The sequence below is a fragment of the Heloderma suspectum genome, chromosome 6 (genome assembly GCF_057233095.1).
Source record: "Heloderma suspectum isolate Gila_16-S chromosome 6, 16-S_ref, whole genome shotgun sequence".
Taxonomy (NCBI): domain Eukaryota; kingdom Metazoa; phylum Chordata; class Lepidosauria; order Squamata; family Helodermatidae; genus Heloderma; species Heloderma suspectum.
In genome coordinates this window covers 98,151,925-98,170,475 of record NC_139463.1, presented here as the reverse complement: position 1 = coordinate 98,170,475, position 18,551 = coordinate 98,151,925, and the positions used below count along the sequence as shown (strand labels likewise).

The window sequence follows — 18,551 nt, the reverse complement described above, 5'->3', positions numbered from 1 at the left end:
GAGCTATCTGTCAGGGTTGGATCTGAGCCCATAGAGACCCAAAGCAGCTCTGATTCTGAGGAGGAGATACAATCCGTGGGAGAGGAACTCTCTCAAGTTTCAGAGGCGCAGCTGGAGGGGGAGCGCCCCCAGCTCACATTCCTGGGATCGACAGTGACCCTGGCATGGAAAGGGAGGGACAACTTGAGCTTTTAGACACAAGGCGCAGGCACAAGCGAGAGGTTGCGGGGTCCAAGCTCAGCCCGACTAGCTTCACATCAACAGCTGCGCCCCGAGGCCCCATGGGAGAGGGGGAGACCTTCCCCTCCTACTCCTTAAGTTCAGAGAGTTGCCGCGCTTTCCCCCAAACGGAGACCAACTGACGTCCTAACTCTTAGAAACCCCTGGTAGGCTGTTCCTTTGTATTTCCTCTGAGTATCAGGCAATTAGCATCTGTAAGCTTCAATAGGTTGAATGGAATTAAAGCCCTGGAAAGCAGCCCTTTTGTCTGAGTGTTGATTCTGGCTATTGGAGGATTCAGAAGGCAACAGGGGCAATCCTGACACTATCCAAGGTGCTGAAACCATTTTGGGGATAGAGTTCAGCACCTTGGATAGCTCCTTTAGAGTTCTGGCTGGTCCTGACTGAAACCCAGAATAGATTTACCTCCCCACCAGAATCGGAGCCACCAGCCTCCACTGGGTTCATTTGGGGAATGCTGGCATTTGGTTCTGCTGATTGATGAAGGTTAAACATTTTCTTCCTAAAAGAGCAAACGTGACCAGCTTGGTTTTCCTCCGTTTATGGCACGTGAGGGGATCCTACGGCCCATGATCCAACTCTGGTGCACAGAGATTCCACATCCAGCCTGTGGAGCCTCCTTGGATTCCTTGAGGGGTGGAACGTGTCCTCCAAGCCCCGCCCTGGAGGAATCCACGCTTGTCTCTCCTATCTGAGTTCGGAGATAACAGCAAGGGTGCCCTACGCACCACGCCGCCTTTGGAAGGGGAGAGGTGCACAGGGGACTCCCACTGTTGCTAGGAGGAGGAGCTGCTTTCCCGAGCACTGGTTGAGTCCATCTGCATGGTGCACAGTGCCCCAATGGGGACAACACGTGCTGTGCTGTAACTCGGCCAGTGCTGGGAGGAGTGGCTGCCCCTCCCAGCAGCGCTCGTGTCCCTTTCCCTGTGCCTTGCAAGGCCAATGGGCGGGGCAATGACATCAGAGGGAGCAGTCACACCCACTCCTTTCATCAGTCCTGCAGAGGGCCCAGTGGGGGCAATTCAGTCCCCCTCTCCTAAAACTGGTTCCCCACCCCTGGTCTTAGAGGTGTACAAAATCATGCACGGTGTGGAGAATGTGGATAGGGAGACATTTTTCTCCCTCTCTCATGGCACTAGAACCCGGGGTCATCCCATGAAGCTGATTGGAGGGAGATTCGGGACAGGTAAAAGGAAGGACTTCTTCAGACAGCGCATAGTTAGACTATGGAATTCGCTACCACAACATGTACTGATGGCCACCAATTTGGATGGCTTTAAAAGGAGGTTGAACAAATTCCTGGAGGCAAAGGCTATCAATGGCTATATACTACCTCCAGGATCATAGGCAGCATGCCTATGTATACCAGTTGCTGGGAACATGGGTGGGAGGGTGCTGTTGCACTCATGTTCTGCTTGTGGGTTTCCCGTGGGCAGCTGGTTGGCCACTGTATGAACAGAATGCTGAACTAGATAGATCCTTGGTATATTCCAGCATGGCTCTTCTTATGTTCTTACTGGTTTGTTAGATCTTTGAGCTTGTTTACTTTTGAAATGCATTTCTAAACCAGTGGATGATGGAAGACCACTCTGCACATACCTAGGAGCACTTTCCTCGCCTGTTGGTCTATAGGTGCACAGTAAAACTATCCCTGCAAATATACAATACAGTCACATCCCCAATTTCTTGGTCCACTGCTGATGAGCAACCCCCTCCCCACGCACACACCTCAGATTAAGTCCCATTTCTCACCTTACTGATTTCAAAGCCAAACACCTCTTCAAAATAGGCTGGCTGGCTAATTAAGAGCAAATAGAAGGTCCAGCTCCGGCAGAAATTGGCCACAATAATGGCATAGACAGGCATGGATGTGAAGAACTTGCGCCATGGTGCTTTGAATTTCTACCAAGAGGGAGGGGGAAAAAGGTGTGAAAGCTTTAGCTGAGTAATCTGACATTCCGGGTCCTCCCAGAGGACTCCACAGCCTCCCTGTCTTCTCAAATAGGGGCCCCATTCAGGTGCCATGAGCTTTCCTACTGCAGGGAGAGCCTCCTCCATCCCCCCTCCGTCCTCTTCTTTCCTGTGTCCACAGCTGTGATCTTTGCTGTTCTTTCTCCACCACCCTCACCTGTCCAAAAGGTCTCCTGCTCCTTCAGACACCTCCACCCTTTCTCTAAGCTCCTGAGCTTCCTCCCAGAACACCTGCGTGATGCCACTTCACTTCCATCCTTCAAATCCTTCCTCAAAACCCACCTTTTCAGTGGAGCATTTGACATAACCTTTCATTTATTTCACAAATGGCTATCCCACTTTTCTGCAAGGAGGCAGCTTGTGTGATAAGTAGAAAACAAGACAAATGGTAAGGCATTTTGACTTGGAGGAGGAGGTGCAGGGAATGCTGATCAGATTTGCAGATGACACAAAATTGGGCGGGATAGCTAATACTTTGGAAGAAAGAAACAAAATTCAAAGTGATCTTGAGAGACTGGAGCGCTGGGCAGAAAACAACAGAATGACATTTAATTGGGATAAATGCCAAGTTCTGCACCTAGGAAAAAGAAACCAAATGCAATGTTATAAGATGGGGGATACGTGGCTCAACAACACTACAAGCAAGAAGGATCTTGGAATTGTAGATCACAAGCGGAATATGAGCCAACGATGTGATGTGGCTGCAAAAAAGGCAAATGCTATTTGAGGCTGCATTAATAGAAGCATCGCTTCCAAATCCCAGGAAGTACTAGTTCCCCTCTACTCAGCACTGGTTAGGCCTCATCTGGAGTACTGTGTCCAGTTCTGGGCAGCACGTTTTAAGAACGATGCAGACAAACTGGAGAGGGTTCAGAGGAGGGCAACAAAGATGATCAGGGGACTGGAAACAAAGCCCTATGAAGAGAGACTGAAAGAACTGGGCATGTTTAGCCTTGAGAAGAGAAGACTGAGGAGAGATATGATAGTGCTCTTCAAGGTTGTCACAGAGAGGGAGGCCAGGATCTCTTCTCGATCATCCCAGAGTGCAGGACACGGAATAATGGGGTCAAGTGACAGGAAGCCAGATTCCGACTGAACATCAGGAAAAACGTCCTGACTGTTAGAGCAATACGACAATGGAACCAATGACCTAGGGAGGTAGTGGGCTCTCCCACACTGGAGGCATTCAAGACAGGGCTGGACAGCCATCTGTCAGGGATGATCTGACCTGGATTCCTGCATTGAGCAGGGGGTTGGACTCGATGGCCTTGTAGGCCCCTGCCAACCCTACTATTCTATGATTCTATGGCAGTAAAATGATACATAAGTAGATGGAATCAGTTTAACTGGAGCAGTTAAACTGGGCTGGAAATCCTGTGGCCCTCCAGAGTAGGGAGGATGAACCTCAGGCTTATAGGCCATATCTGGCCCTCCAGGGATTCCCATCTGCTCCCCTGGGTTCCATAGAGAGCCACACCACTTCCCCTGGCTCCGCCCTCTTCCCCCCAAACTATGGGTGGTTTTCTGGCTTTTGCAGTTCCTTTCCCCCATTTGAAATGGTTGAAATGCGTCTGCAAAAACTAAGTTACTGACAGCAAGAGCTTTAAGCAAAAGTGTCTTGGTATTTGGGGCTGTTCCTTTTGCCTTTGGCCTTGCCCATCACTGCAATGCGGCCCCTGAGAGTTTCTCTGACACAGAACTTGGCCATTGGGCTGAAAGAGGTTCAGCTCCCCTGCTCCCCATGTCACCTTCCTTCGTCCTCTCCCTTCACAATCAACACACTCCAGGAAACAAAGCTTCAGGCCAACACTACTTTATTAGTAAAGGACTAGCTTCTTTAGTCTGCATTGAGCAGGGGGTTGGACTCGATGGCCTTGTAGGCCCCTTCCAACCCTACTATTCTATGATTCTATGAAATGCAGATTCTAGGAAACTCTCAGACTGCATAGAACCAGCTAATCCACACATCTACAAATATCAAGAGTGGAAGTTAAGAGAAGTTGCCAGCAGTCTGTTAATGAACTTCACGGCCAGACTTGCTTTGCAGGGATGCCCCTCCCTTACGGTGGCTCCCCCTTACATTGGCTTCCATGAGTGGCCAACCTGCCAGAGTGTCTGAGCCCTGCCCCTAACTTTTCCCGCTTTGCTCTGCGACGGACCCTAGTGTCCCTCAAGTCACGCCCCTCCTCCTCTGAAACTTGAGTTCTCCTGGTGGAGGAATGGGGGAGCAGTTCAGTCTGGGTCATCTGTATGTCAAGGCCTTGGGAAGAAAGTCTCGCTGTATCTGGGCTCACTAGGGAGGGTGCCTCCCTCTGTTCTTGCTGTTCCCATTCTGATTCCAAATCTGAGCAGCCAGACATCTCCACACTGAGCTGCTGCTCAGATTCATTCCTGACATCCCAGTGCAGCTGATGCTGATATACAGCTCCCATCAGCCCCAGCCAGCATGGTGAATGGTCAGGGATGATGGAGGTTGCAGTTCAACAACATCTGGATGGCCACAATTAACCCAGCAGTAAGGTAAAGTGTTCCTTAGGAAAGGAAAATAAAAGAGTTAAATAAAAACTATGCTTGGATAAACCTCTCTTTGCTGCTTGCAAAAAAGCAGGCAGCGGGAGGCCCAGTCCAAAGGCATTGTGCAGCTACTCCATCTTTCCCTACTTAATGGATTTTTTTCTGGTAAAGAAAAAGACAGGAGAACTGGTAGGAAAACTTTGGAGGGCTGCAAATGGAAGACTTTATTGTCTGGAACCCAGTGGAGACTGGTGTCTCCGATGTCAGTGGGGCTATGAATCTGCTCTGGGTTTCAGCCCAAACCAGTCAGAATGCTAAAGAAGCTATCCAAGGTGCTGAATCCAGTTTTGGGGTAGGATTAGGTACCTCAGATAGCTCCTTCAGCATTCTGACTGATTCAGACTGAAACCTAGACTGGATTTACAGCCCCACTGACATCGGAGACACCAGCCTCCACTGCTGGAACCCTGGAGAATTCCATGAATGAAGCAGGGCGATTTCATGATACAAGCCTCATCTGGAAGCAATCTTGGTTATCGAAGAGATTTTGTATTCCCCATACAAATTTAAATACATTTAAATACAAATGCATTTTAAATACGAATAGGTATTTAAATGCAGATTTTCATTTAGATTTTTTTAAAATCACAGATTAATGCAGAATTGGATACAGAATGGACTTATGAGTGATCATAAGTAAAGCCCCAGACCAGAAACAGGCGGATTTTCCCATCCCTTCCCTACATGGAACTGAACTGAATGCTTTTCTTCCCTGGTTACTCCATCTTCCTCCCGCCCCTCTGTCATTTACCCTCTTTCCCATTTTAGATTGTAAACTGCTAGGGACAGGGATCTATGTTCCTGTAAAGTCCCATGTATACTGAACATGCCTTCCCCAACCTGGCACCCTCCAGATGTGTTTGGACTACATCCTCCATCATCTCCAGCAGACTGAACACACACATCTGAACACAGACTGAACATGCTATCCATCTGATCAGATGTTGGATATGTTGTCTCTATAAGTTTCAAATCAATAAAAATGTATTAAAAATAATAATAACACAAGACACGGACCAGAAGAGGATTCATAAGACTGGCGCTTTCCCCAATGCTTTCTTCTATGTACTTCCTCTCTTCCTCTGTGATGGTCGGGTGCTGCGCAGGACTCTCGTAGGAAACCATCAGCCAGAATAAATACCAGAAGATACCAAAGCTGCCTGCCAAGGGACAGAATTGCAGGATGAACTGGAGGGTTCTTTGCTCTGATGCAAGAGGGTTTCAACAGTGGAGAGACTAGGGAACCAAAGCTATTTTGTCTGTCTCGGGCAGTTCGCTTACCGTAGACGTAGAATATGGAGCTCCACCCTGAATACTGGACAAGAATTCCAGCAAGAGGCATGGCCACCACAGCCCCTGCATAGGAGCCTGCAAAGGTATGTGGAAAAAGTTAGCCAAGTATACAAGCCAGGATTCCTACCTCCTCCCAACAGCCTTTGCTCTAATCATGCTTCCACGCTAGCTGGTTAGTCTGGAATTGCCATCTTCTGTTATAGATATTTTGCACAAAAAAAGGGGGAGGGATGAGAGGAAACCAGGAATTAAAGCCCCCACTCCCCCAACTGAGAGGAGAAACTGACAAATAATGGGGCAATTAAGGGGTCATTCATCCATTATTCACCAGTAGTGCTGCCCATGCTGAACAGGAAACAATAAGAGGGGCAGAAGATGCAAGGGAAGAAGTTACTAGTTAATGTTGCAGGGGGACCTTTTCTAATATTTACTTCTGAGTAAACATTATAGAAGGATATTGGTCATAAGAGATGAGCATTGATGGGTAATATGGCTCTATATTAAATGCTGTGTGAATCACTGTTTTAATTCCACTTCTAGCTGATTGCGGGAAAACAATGAGGAGCCATATCATGAAAGAAATCTATGTAGATGTTTCCAGTGAATTTGCTGAACTGATCTGAATATGGGTCCAGATTCTAAGATACTTACCAAGTGCTGGTCCAACTTATTTGTTTATTTTTTTAAAATCAAGAACTGAGGATCTAGACTTTGGAATAGGCTCTAGGACCTCTGTCCTGCTGAATATTCTTCAACATGAGCCTAGAAGCCAATGGGTATCAAGACATCCAAAATGGCTGACTGTGAGATTTCTCCCTCAGATCCTCCCTGCCAACATCGTTTCCTCAGTTGGTGACAAGGTTACCTTACCGCAGAAGGCTGTCGTTGCCAGGCGGCTTCGTTCCAAGGGGGGTGCCCATTTGCTCCAGATACCGTGGCATGCTGGGTAGGTGACCCCCTGGAGGTGGAGGGCAGAAAGAGTTACATAAAGACTGGAGCTATCTTTGGAGAGAAACAGGCAGGTCCAGAAACAAACTTTTCCTCTTCTCTAAGAGAGGGTTAGATGTCTGGAGGACGGTGATGCTGTGCTGAGGAAAGTGGGCTGAGCAGAGCCAGCCTAAGACATTTTGCTGCCTGAGGCAAACAAGATGGCACCACTCCCCATTCCATATATAAAATCCAACCAAACTGACAGCTGAACTGTACGTCAGCGCTGGCAATAGGACAGCATCCTCCACTACACCTGAGGGGCAGCAGGCTAGCTTAGGGGGCTCAGGGCACTGTCCTCCAACCCCTCTCCGCCACGCCACGCCCCATAGCACCTCCCACCTGAGGCAGCTGCCTTTCTGCCTAATGGTAGGGCCAGCCCTGGGGTTGAGGGTTCAGGTGGGCTAGTAAGAATGTGTGGAAAGAGTGTACAGGCCTTACCTCCACAAGGCCTTGCAGGATCCGCACAAAGATCACACAGCCAAAGTGGACTCGAGCAGCTGATGGAATGAGCATATTCAGAGTGGACGTTGCCACAATGGCAAAGCCAAAAACCCTGGGGCCCAAAAAGTGAGTGTAAATAGGAGCTTCCCAAAAAACCGTGCTTCTTCACTTTGGTGCTCATCATTATTCTTTTTAAAATTTATGACATTATATACCTTGTCATAACCTAAAATCCGTCCTCTAACACTTTGTCCCCATTATCCCACAGCATCTGCTGCCTGAGGTGGCTGCCACACACTGCCTAATAGCAGGGCCGGCCTAGAGGTCTATGACTCCTTCAAATGGTATGTCCCTTTCTCCCTTGCTGCCCCTTATGCCTGTAACTGCCTCCCAGAGCAGCTGTGTGATGCCCCTTCTCTTACTTCCTTCAAAGCCCTCTTCAAAACCCATCTTTTTCATGAAACATAGGGCACAACTTCCTAGTCCTCAGTGAAGTATTTGTAGCTGAAATAAATATGCTTCCCCTCTTCCCCGCCCCCCACTGCCATCCCGATTTCCTTCTCCTTCTTCTGTAGTTTCCTTTCTGTTAAATTGTAGACTGTAAGCCACCCTGGACAGAGATATGTCCTCTTGAATATTGTGAAGTGCAGTATGCACAGATGGCAAAATGACGATAATGATGATGATGTGAAAAACCTATGGGGCTATGCTAATTAGTATTAATTCACATAAATATTTGCATACTCCCACAGTTAACTTCTTTGGACCACTGTGTTCCACTGACACTCTCTAAAAGTGAGAAAGAAAGAAAAATCTTGTATCCTATTCCTGTAAAATACACGTTTGGATTAGCCTGCCTAGTAGTAAGATGCACAAGTGCAGACTTGAGAATTTTAAATTTATTTTCTCAGTAAAACCAGATTCTAGCCCTTATGGATAAGGAAATAATACTCCCTGGAAGATACTTTTAGGAATCTCTCCTTTCTAAATACTGTATAGCAATGCTTATAATATGGGGTTGCCAAATCAAAGATCCTGGACAAAAATAATCTGTTTGCTGTATAATGGTGTGTTGTTTGTATGGCACTTCTATTACAGTACTCTAGAATTTAAAGAAAGCACACTGCCACTAAATGTTGCAGTGTGTAGTGTTCCTGTTCACTGTTCCAGTCAGCCAGCCACACCCTCCTCCATAATATTCCATTCCATTCCCCCTTCCTGTTTTCTGCCCCCACCCCATTAGTCAGCATTTCATAGCCATGGAGTACATGCTCAGTCGTCACACAGCTGTTTGGGGAGATTTTTCCCTAGAGAGTTTTGTCTTTATACATCTGCAAACCCTGGCTTTCCCCCCAAATCCGTGGATCCCTCCCTCTTGTGCTACATGAAGGAGCGGCACTCACCTCTGAAATCTGGAAATAGAATAATACTATTATAAGAGTACCTGGATTTGATTTCACAGCCCGACCACCTCAATGAAGTGCCTACTGAATAGTTTCTTGTAACGTTTGAAACCCCAACCTGTTCCAGATTGTTCAGGATTTGGTTAACAGAGAGCTACCACCTAGCTCCGTCTGCTTGGGGGCAAAATAACCTCTGGAAAACTTCCTTCCTGGGCTACCTTCTAAGGATGGCACAATCTGGGGATTTATAGTCAACCGCCACCCCTACTGCCCTACTCTGAGTATGAAAAATTCAGGCTCCAGTCTAGCTAAAGCTCCATTTGGGACTTAAGCGCAACTGAGATGAGTTGGATTGGGGCATCAGCATCCTATTTGATCTACACATCTGCTTCAACATTAAAGGAAAACATGTATTTCCATCATTACCCTGTCATCATTTACACCAGAAATGGGGAACCTGTGGCCCTCCAGATGTTACTGCACTCCAACTCCCATCAGCCCCAGCTAGCATGGCCAGTGATCAGGGATGCTGGGAGTTGTAGTCCAGCAACATCAGGAAGCCCACAGACTCCCTACCCCTGATTTATACAGACACATACCAAACAATACACTACTCAGCTTTTACCTGTTAGCAGCAAATTTCTGTGCAATGAACCCCCCTGGAATCTGAGTGACGATGTAACCCCAGAAGAAGGACCCGTGAATCATTCCCACTGTCTCTGGATCCCAGTTAAACTCAGCTTTCTGAAGAGGGGAGGAGAAGAAAGAAACAACAGGGGAGAGATGCACAGCCAGTCCCTGGTTAGATTTAGCACTGGACAGTGGTGGGCTGTCAGGACAGGACTGGGGCAGAAGTCTAGAGCCCCACTTGGCAGAATGAGCTGGGGGAGGGGGAAGCAAATGCAGCAGGGCTGACATACCACATTTTGAAGTAAGTGAAGTAATAAACATTGCCATTTAAAGAGCCCCTCCCCCAAAAAGTATTAAATCCAGAGAGCCCCCCAATAAGACCATTAAGCCTAGAGCCTAGAGTGATCTAAGTATACCAATGGAACTGGGCTTTAACTAGAGCTGAGACAAGTAATAGCCATGAAAAGAGTGCCCCTGGGGATGTAGAGGGTGCATTTCTCTTACAACTAAGTATAGCCTTCCTCTGCCCCTCTGGAAATAGAGGAAATGTCTCTGAGGTCAAAGGTGTGGCTCCCAGACAGGCCTGCTCCCCTGTCCCCCATCTCTCTTTTTTGGAAATTAAGCACCATGGTGAATTCTCCACCTTCTGTTCTCCACGTGGTCAACCTTGACCCAGCCAGCCAGCTCCAGATCTCAGATTGGAGACAACAGTGGGTATTCCTCCATGGGGCAGGGCTTTGAGGCCAAGCCCCATCCCAGAGGAACCCAGGGAAGCTCTGTGGGCCAAATATGTGGCACCTCCATTGACCACATTAGGCCCATGGGCCAGAGGTTCCACATTCCTGCGTTAGTGAGGGTGCAGAACATCCATCTGGTGCCCTGCCTGGGACAAAGCCAAGCCAGCCTCCCCTAGGAGAAGGAGGATGGTCTCACCTTCATGATGACTTTGTCCCCTTCATAGACAGTGTTGTTGTTGACCATGCTGACAATGGCCACGCCCAGGTTGCACCGGATGCCGAAGCTAATGCAAAAGCCCAGGCCACACAGGATGGCGATGATGTAGCGCCGAGGGAGGCCGAAGCAGGTGCAGTCCACGATTGGCTGGTGCTTCTCCGCCACCTCAACAGGTCGGCCCTCCTCGGTCAGCTCGATGGTCTCCCCACCTGGCTGCTTCCGTTCAAGGACCCTGGCGACAGAGACAGTAGAAAGGGTTGGGACGAGAATGACAGGTAGGAGGGTCTAAGGTTGTCAGCTGCCTGGAAACAACAATGAGCAGAGCTCCCAATGTTCTGTTCCTTTATTCCTCTGTGGATATGCTCTGCCCTGCCCTTCCAAATGCTCCAGATGCCATCATCCCTGACCATTAGCCATCCTTGCTGAGGTTGATGGGAGCTGGAGTACAGCAACACCTGGAGGGCCACAAGATTCCCAATTCCTGGGAGCGAGGAGACCTGGGATCAGCCATGAAGCTCCCTGAGTGCAATTGCACCAGTGTCATGCTGCACCTTTCAGGGTGGCCTACCTCGAGGCGATGTTGAGAGGATAACGAGGGGAAAGCCCTTTCATGCCAGGGGCAGGGAACCAGTTGTTGGACTCCAGCTTCCATCAGCCACAGCCAGCATAGCTAATGGTCAAGGATGATGGGAGGTGTAGTCCAGCAATATCTATAGAGTTCCTTTAAGATAGGTGGTATTAAAAAAAAGAAATGAAATATTTGCTTGAGAACTGCCCCAAGTTGTTGTTTTTTCAGATAGGAGTGATGTAGGGGAGAGAGAAAATTACATCACAGATGGGGAAACGGAGAGAAAAATGATGCAATCCTATGCATGTTTAGACAGAAAAAACTCCTACAACTCCCAGCAACTTGTGATTGCTTACAACTTACCCTTTTCCTTGGTCAGCAAAGATGCCCCCCACTGTCCTGATCCTGCATTGCCTTATGAAGTATCTCGCCTTACTGCTAAAAAAGGGCTCTGTCTCACTGTTTAACCCATCCTGCCAGCTACTGATGTAAGCAACAAACTGGCATGGGCCAACTCAGAGGAAAATTCCTCTAGCAAAAAGCTACACTCAGATGCTTCATAAGGCAATACAGGACCAGGACAACATGGGGCACCTTTGCAGGTTCCAGGCACTCTATCCTCATCATCTGGATTTGGGCCTGAAAGACCAAGGAAAAATGTAGGTGCGTGGAAAGTAAATTGTAAACAAGCACCATTTGTTACTCATCCCTGCCCAGAGGGATCTCTTCTTTCCCCTACCCATAATTTTAAGGCAGCCTCCTCCAACTTGGTGCCTTCCAGCTGTGTTGGACTACAACTCCTAGAATCTATCGAATCTACAACCCCCTACATTGGCTGGGGCATTCTGGGAATTATAGTCCAACACATCTGGAAGCTGCAGGTTCGGGAAGGCTGTTTTAAGAGACTCCGTTGACTCTATCCATATAGATGCAAGCAAGCTGGCCTTGCTGACCCAACGGAAGATTGTGTCCTGCAACTAAAGCTGCTAGAGGGGATTGGAGCCCCCCCAAGTCCTTGTCCATCATCGCCCCCTTCTGCTTTTACACACTGTCTCATCAGCCTGATGGGGAGGCGGCTGCTACCCACACAGAAGCTGTTCCCGTCAGAGCTGGTGCAGATGGGCTGTGAGCTCAGTCTTGGCACCAGGCCTGAGAACTCCTCTGCTCCCTAAGCAACAACGGAGGCAAAGGGCCCTTCTTCTTCTAGAACCCCCATCATCAGACCCTAATTCTTCCTGCCCTTTATCCAAGGCTGTTGCCTCTCCCCACAGCACCCTCCCTCACTTGCAGAAGCATACCAGTTCCAATGGGTGCAATGAATGTAACGGCACCCATCTCTTAGTACGGAGGAGTTCTTAAAACGAGCAGGGGATGAATCTTCCAAAACATTCCCCCACTGCTCAAATTACAGGGAACCAGGGTTCCTGGCCCCCTTACCTTTTATGAGCAGTCCCTTAGCTAGGATTGGGTCCAGTTTTACGCTGGATCGACAGCACTGTCAGAGGAAGACTTCCCCACCCTCTCCTTCCCACAGTAGCCCCTCCAGCCCCCTGAATATGCTACACAGGGAGTGAGGGGACCCTGCTGAATGGGGTGAATTGTGGTGTGTGTGTGGGGGGGATCCCCTAAAATTGGGCAGAGGGATCTTCTGCAAGCGGAGCCCTTTCTCTCATGGAAGGCAGATCTTGGATCCAACACCCCTATTGTTTTTATATGGTGATGGGAGTGTCATGATTTGGCTAAAATTGGGGAGGGGGCAGTCAGGCAATTAGGCATGTGGCTTTCATTATGGGGGGATGAAAGTCAGGGGCCCTAAAGAACTAGCTGCTATGCTTAGGGTGAAAGTCGGGGGCATATCCAACTAGATGCTAGGATTAGGGATGGACAAACCTGTCAGTTTCAGTTTTCATTTTTCCAAACATAAATTTGGTTCATCCCAAATGAAGATAAATTTTTTAAAGCTTGCAAGTAAATTTGTATTCATTTTTGTGTGTATTTCTCCTAATACCTGCATTTTATCTGCATTTTTGCTTGATATACATGTTTTGCAAGCAATTTCCCTCATATAATGTTGCCTTCATTAATATAGGCATTGTTGTGTGCACTTTCCCCTAATATATGGATTTTTGTATGCATTTTTTGGATTGAAGAACTCTATTACAAAATTCAGAGAAGTACGAATTTCAAAGGATAATTGAGTTTAGGTTAGCATATTGGTTTGAAAGGGTGAAATTAGATATATTCACATGAAAATGCAAGCTGAACCAATTTCTCTCCCATCTCTCATGCTCTCTGCAAGTATACAATGGGTTGGATCCAGATTTAGGCTAGCTGCATGCAACTGGGCTGCTGAAAGTGGACTTCCGTGAGTGCAGACCTTCTGTCAATGTAAGGCAGATCCTGAATCCAACCCAGTATCATCGAGGGTGTGATACCAACCAAGACTAGTGTGATGTAATGATTAGAGCAGCCTTGTATTTAAGCACTTGCCATAGGTGACCATGAAGTACATGCAGGTGAGTGAGCGAACTGGTGGAGGAGGGATGGAGTATTCTGTCCTTTCTCCATGCCCAGTGTAGAAACCAAGCAGGATCCCAAAGGAGGGAAGCCCCCTCCTCCATAACTAACATACAAATGCAGTGGGCTGCTGCAGGAGGAATGGGGCTCTCTGTTCCTTGTCTGCCAGCCTCCCACAGGCTAGTAAACATTTTTGTGGATAAGTAACTTTGGTGGGCTTATTCACAAGGCTGGTGACCAAAAATCCCAGACACAAAGCTTATTTGGACCAGTCACTAAGTCCAGCACACCTCACAGGGTTGTTGTAAAAGTAAAGTGGGGGATCACATACATCACATTGAGCTCTTTGGAAGGTAGGGTGGGATGAAATTCTGATAGGCAGGCCAGGGGTCCCAATAGAGGTGCCCGTTTCCTCTTAGCCCACCCTCCTAATCCAGATTCTATGTCCTGATTGATTCAAAAACTGGAAGGATGCTCCTTCCAAATAGTGACTGACGCTTCCAAATGGTAACAAAAGCAAACCTTATACCAAAGCACTCAAGAAGATGAGCTTCCTGTAGCACATACACAAAAAGTCTCCTGAACTCACACTCACACAGGAAATACCCCTGAGCAGTTTGTTAGAATTTAAACCATAAACATACATATGTACATACATTGCTGGGGCCTATAACAGCAGGTTCATCAGGGGCAATTAGCAGGCAATCATGTTTAGATTGGGAAAATTATCAACAACCTCAGATACGCAGACGATACCACCCTAATGGCAGAAAGCGAAGAAGATCTAAAGAGCCTCTTGTTGAGGGTGAAAGTGGAGAGCGCAAAAGCTGGTTTGAAACTCAACATTAAAAAAGCTAAGATCATGGCAACTGGCCCCATCACTTCCTGGCATATAGAAGGGGAAGAAATGGAAGCAGTGACGGATTTTATTTTCTTGGGCTCCAAGATCACCACAGACGGTGACTGCAGCCATGAAATTAAAAGACGCTTGATCCTTGGGAGGAAAGCTGTGGCAAACCTAGACAGCATAGTAAGAAGCAGAGACATCACCTTGCCAACAAAGGTCTGTATAATCAAAGCTATGGTTTTCCCAGTAGCAATGTAAGGCTGTGAGAGCTGGAAGAAGGAAGGCTGAGCACTGAAGAATTGATGCTTTCGAACTGTGGTGCTGGAGAAGACTCTTACGAGTGCCCTGGACTGCAAGGAGGTCAAATCAGTCAGTCCTAAAGGAAATCAACCCTGAGTGCTCCTTGGAAGGACAGATACTGAAGCTGAAGCTCAAATATTTTGGCTACCTAATGTGAAGAGAAAACTCTCTGGAAAAGACCCTGATGCTGGGAAAGACTGAAGGCAAAAGGAGAAGGGGATGGCAGAGGATGAGATGGCTAGATAGCATCACTGATGCAATGAATATGGACTTGAGCACACTCCGGGAGAGAGCGGAGGACAGGAAGGCCTGGCGTGCTATGGTCCATGGGGTCACGAAGAGTCGGACATGACTTAACGACTGAACAACAACATGTTTAGCTCCATGAAAAGCTTTTTGCCACAGATATCAAAACGTTGTTAAAGGGACAGGAGGGGGGGAGGGTAAAACTGTTGTTTTCTGGTCAGTTGGCAACTTCTAGCTCTCCCTGCTCCCTCAGAAACAGTTTGGGAATCTGGCGCCATCCCATCAAATGCCTCTTGGTTTGCTTGTATATAGGGCACGCCTGCACTCAGTGGTGTAGCGGGGCCAGGGCTGGCAGGGATGCTGTGCTGGCACTTCGTTATGAGCAGGAGCACTGAGGTCACCTGCCACCCCCCTCAGAATCCCCCATTTCCTCAGAACTTAGCAGCAATCCCCACAGTAGCTGAGGGGAAATGAGCTTTCCCAACAGCAATATATTGTTCCCTATCGTGACGCAACGTATGTTAGGGTGGCATGGTCTGGAATGAGCAAGTAGGACCCAATCACTTTACAGAGGATGGGGATGTGGTGCAGATGAAAACCACTAGAACTGGTTTGTTGATATGGATCGATGCAGCTGCCTGAATTTTTGGACTCTCCTTGGGGTTGTGGCGATGGGGAGGCCTTGCACTTAACCTACCACTCCACTGCTGCCTGAGCCTCACGGCTTGAATTGCTTTTGCCACAAGGAATCTTGGGACTTCTACTCAGATGACCAGTGCCACTTCCAGAGTTTCTGTGTGCATGTGCATGGGTTGTCTGGACAAGATGCCCTCAGTGGGGTCCCCTCTCTGAGTGGCTCACCTCCTCCTCGCTACTGTCACCAAGGCCAATCCACTGGTCCTTGGGGCCCAATCTGCACAACCCTGCAGAAGGAGAAGCACACAAGGGAAGGGGATACTTGTGCTCCGTCTCCTCATTCTTGTCTTGGCTTTCGTGCTCAGAGATGCCTGTAAGACTGGCAACTGGCAACAAGTCCAACAGGCACCAGTCAATGTGTGTGTGTGTGTGTGTGTGTGTGTGTGACTGAGTGTGATAGAATGGCCACTTACGCCTTGCCCAAAAAGATGAAATCCTTCTCCAACAAAGAAGACAAAAGAAGACATTAATTTATTTGCATAACATTTGCATATGCTCATATATATGTATGAATGCAAATTTAGAAACAACTGTTGTCTAAATAGAAATACAAGACATCTCACCATAGTGAGGAGGTCTGACCACATGACCTGCTCAGTCTGCTGCCCAGGTGCTAACTTTAAATGGACAACTTCAAGGCCCCTGAACACTTTCAAATTGAGGACGGTCCTCTGACAGTTCTTCAAGCAGAGGACTGTCCTCTGTAAGGTAGGGCACCTGGACACCCTGTGGAGTCAGCAGGGGGCCTTGGCAGGTGCCCGATGATGCCAACCCCTGACATTGCCCTGGGAGTGAGCCCCATGCCTGTTAAATTTTAAATACTCTGGATGTTAAAAACAAACCAAGTAATTAAGCTGGTCACATCCAACCAAATAGCTTCCCCACTAGAAAGCAGGATGAGAAAGAGTCAGCTCTGCCCACTGAGCAAGAGCACCATCTACTGGCTGGGCTTGACATCCTGCTCTCCGCAGTAGAGCACCAGACACACCTCCTGTTCTGGATCATGCCCAACTTTGTAGATGATCCTTTTTGCTGATGTCAGCTTAAGGCAGTGGAGCTGGCAGCTTAGGAGAGGAAGTTTTAAATATCCCCGGCTAAGCTGCCCATTGCCAGCAGGTTTATGGTGACCTTGGGTGGAGCCCTAAGCTTATCAGGCTCCAATTTCTCACCTGGCATCATCTTCACGCCACCAAACCTAGACACCAGCCACTGGGTAGAGCAATAAGCCCCCTCCCCACTGAGACTATAATAATCATGCACAAACACCCGGCTCAGACATGAGATGGCCTGATCCACCTGGGCTTGCTTACTCAGAAGTAAATCCCAGCAATCCCAGTGGAGTTTACTCCTGAGTAAGTGTTCATAGGGTTTTCCCCAACCTGTGGAATACTATCATCCCTGATCATTGACCATGCTGCTGGGGCTGCTGGGAGTTGTGGTCCAAAACATCTGGAGGCAACAGGTTTGGGAAGGCTGGAAGGGTTTCCGCCAAACAGCCAGATGCTATGCAATGTTAGGCATGCTTAAGCCCATTAAAATCAATGGGTTGTCTGGACTTCGAGTAGACCCATTGGAATCAATGGGATGAGTTAGTCATGACTAAGATAAATCCAATGATTTCAATGGGTTTACTTTAAGTATGACTAAATCCCAGTGGATTTAGAAATATTAGCTATAATCTATGCCTGGAGCCACAGCCTTGCCCACGCTGTTGGAGCCTACAGCCCCTTTAATCTGGATGCTCTGCTCTCAGTGGAGCAAAACCACCTAGACCAGCCATTTCAACTTGGCTAACTACCTAGATCAGCCTTCCCCAACCTGGTGCCCTCCAGATGTGTTAGACTACAACTCCCAGAATCCCCAGACCAGGTTGGGGAAAGCTGACCTAGTCTGAGCAGAAGCCCTCTTTAGGTCTCTATCTGCTGTCATCTGTTGCTTACTGAAGCAACATCTCAGCCCACTTCAGTGACTCCCCAACTCCACATAGAGTTATCCAGGGTGCTACTGACTTTGCTTTGCCTTAGTTTGCTTTGCCTAACTGATGGGAAACTGGACTTTGCCCTGCTAAAACCCAAACATTTCCCTAGAACACCCCCCTCCCCCTCTGGCTTGGGCTGAAACCCCATGTGACTGAAGTCACTACGTGGGACTTCTTGGCCATATCTGGTTGGTCATTGTCCAACATGCTGGACTGGATGGACTTTTGGCCTGATCCATTAGGGTGCCTCTTATGATGCTGGGGGACATCCTTCAATCTTGCAGATGGCATTGCTGGAAGCAATGCTCAACCTCAGAGATGGCAGCTAGATCAATCATTCCTCAAGCCATAAGCTGGGACATCGTGATAGGTGGACGACCAGCGTGCCATGAGACAAATAAATTTTGTGATGAAAAGTTCCTGTGAAACACTGGGTAGGATCTCAACTTACTCATACTTAGAATGGTCCCTCTGAAATCAGTGGGACTTATGTTAGGTTCAATGGGGCTACTCCAGGGGAGGAGAACCTGTGGCCCTCCAGATGTTGTTGGACTGCACCTCTCATCAGCCTTAAACAGCATGGCTAATGGCGAGTGATGACAACAGTCCAAGAACATCTGGAGGACGGCCTATTCCCCACTCCTGGTCTACTCCAAGTATGACAAGGGGTTGGATCCAGATTTAGTCATACAGAGTAGACCCATGGAAATCTGTGGGGTTTATATTAGTCATGACTAACTCATCCCATTGATTTGAATGAATCAACTGAATGGATGGATCCAGCAGTGATGAAGTCCAGCTCCAACCCATTGATTCATATCTGCCAATTGAGGAGAATATCTCATGCATCTGATCGAGGGAACTCTTGCCGATGAGAACTAATGCCATAATTAATCTATTGGT

At 47.9% G+C, this 18,551-nt stretch overlaps 1 protein-coding gene across 1 annotated transcript in view; it reads right to left on the bottom strand.

The window, feature by feature from the left end:
- Positions 1–18,551, bottom strand: part of SLC17A7 (solute carrier family 17 member 7) — a 71,968-nt gene that overhangs the window by 13,672 nt on the left and 39,745 nt on the right. Inside the window, exons 2-8 of the mRNA XM_084808450.1 lie at positions 10,476–10,728; positions 9,538–9,656; positions 7,507–7,621; positions 6,949–7,036; positions 6,067–6,153; positions 5,803–5,945; positions 1,993–2,142 (exon numbers count right to left, since the gene is read on the bottom strand). Coding sequence (XP_084664576.1) covers positions 1,993–2,142; positions 5,803–5,945; positions 6,067–6,153; positions 6,949–7,036; positions 7,507–7,621; positions 9,538–9,656; positions 10,476–10,728 — 955 coding nt within the window. The remainder of the gene's footprint in view (positions 1–1,992; positions 2,143–5,802; positions 5,946–6,066; positions 6,154–6,948; positions 7,037–7,506; positions 7,622–9,537; positions 9,657–10,475; positions 10,729–18,551) is intronic.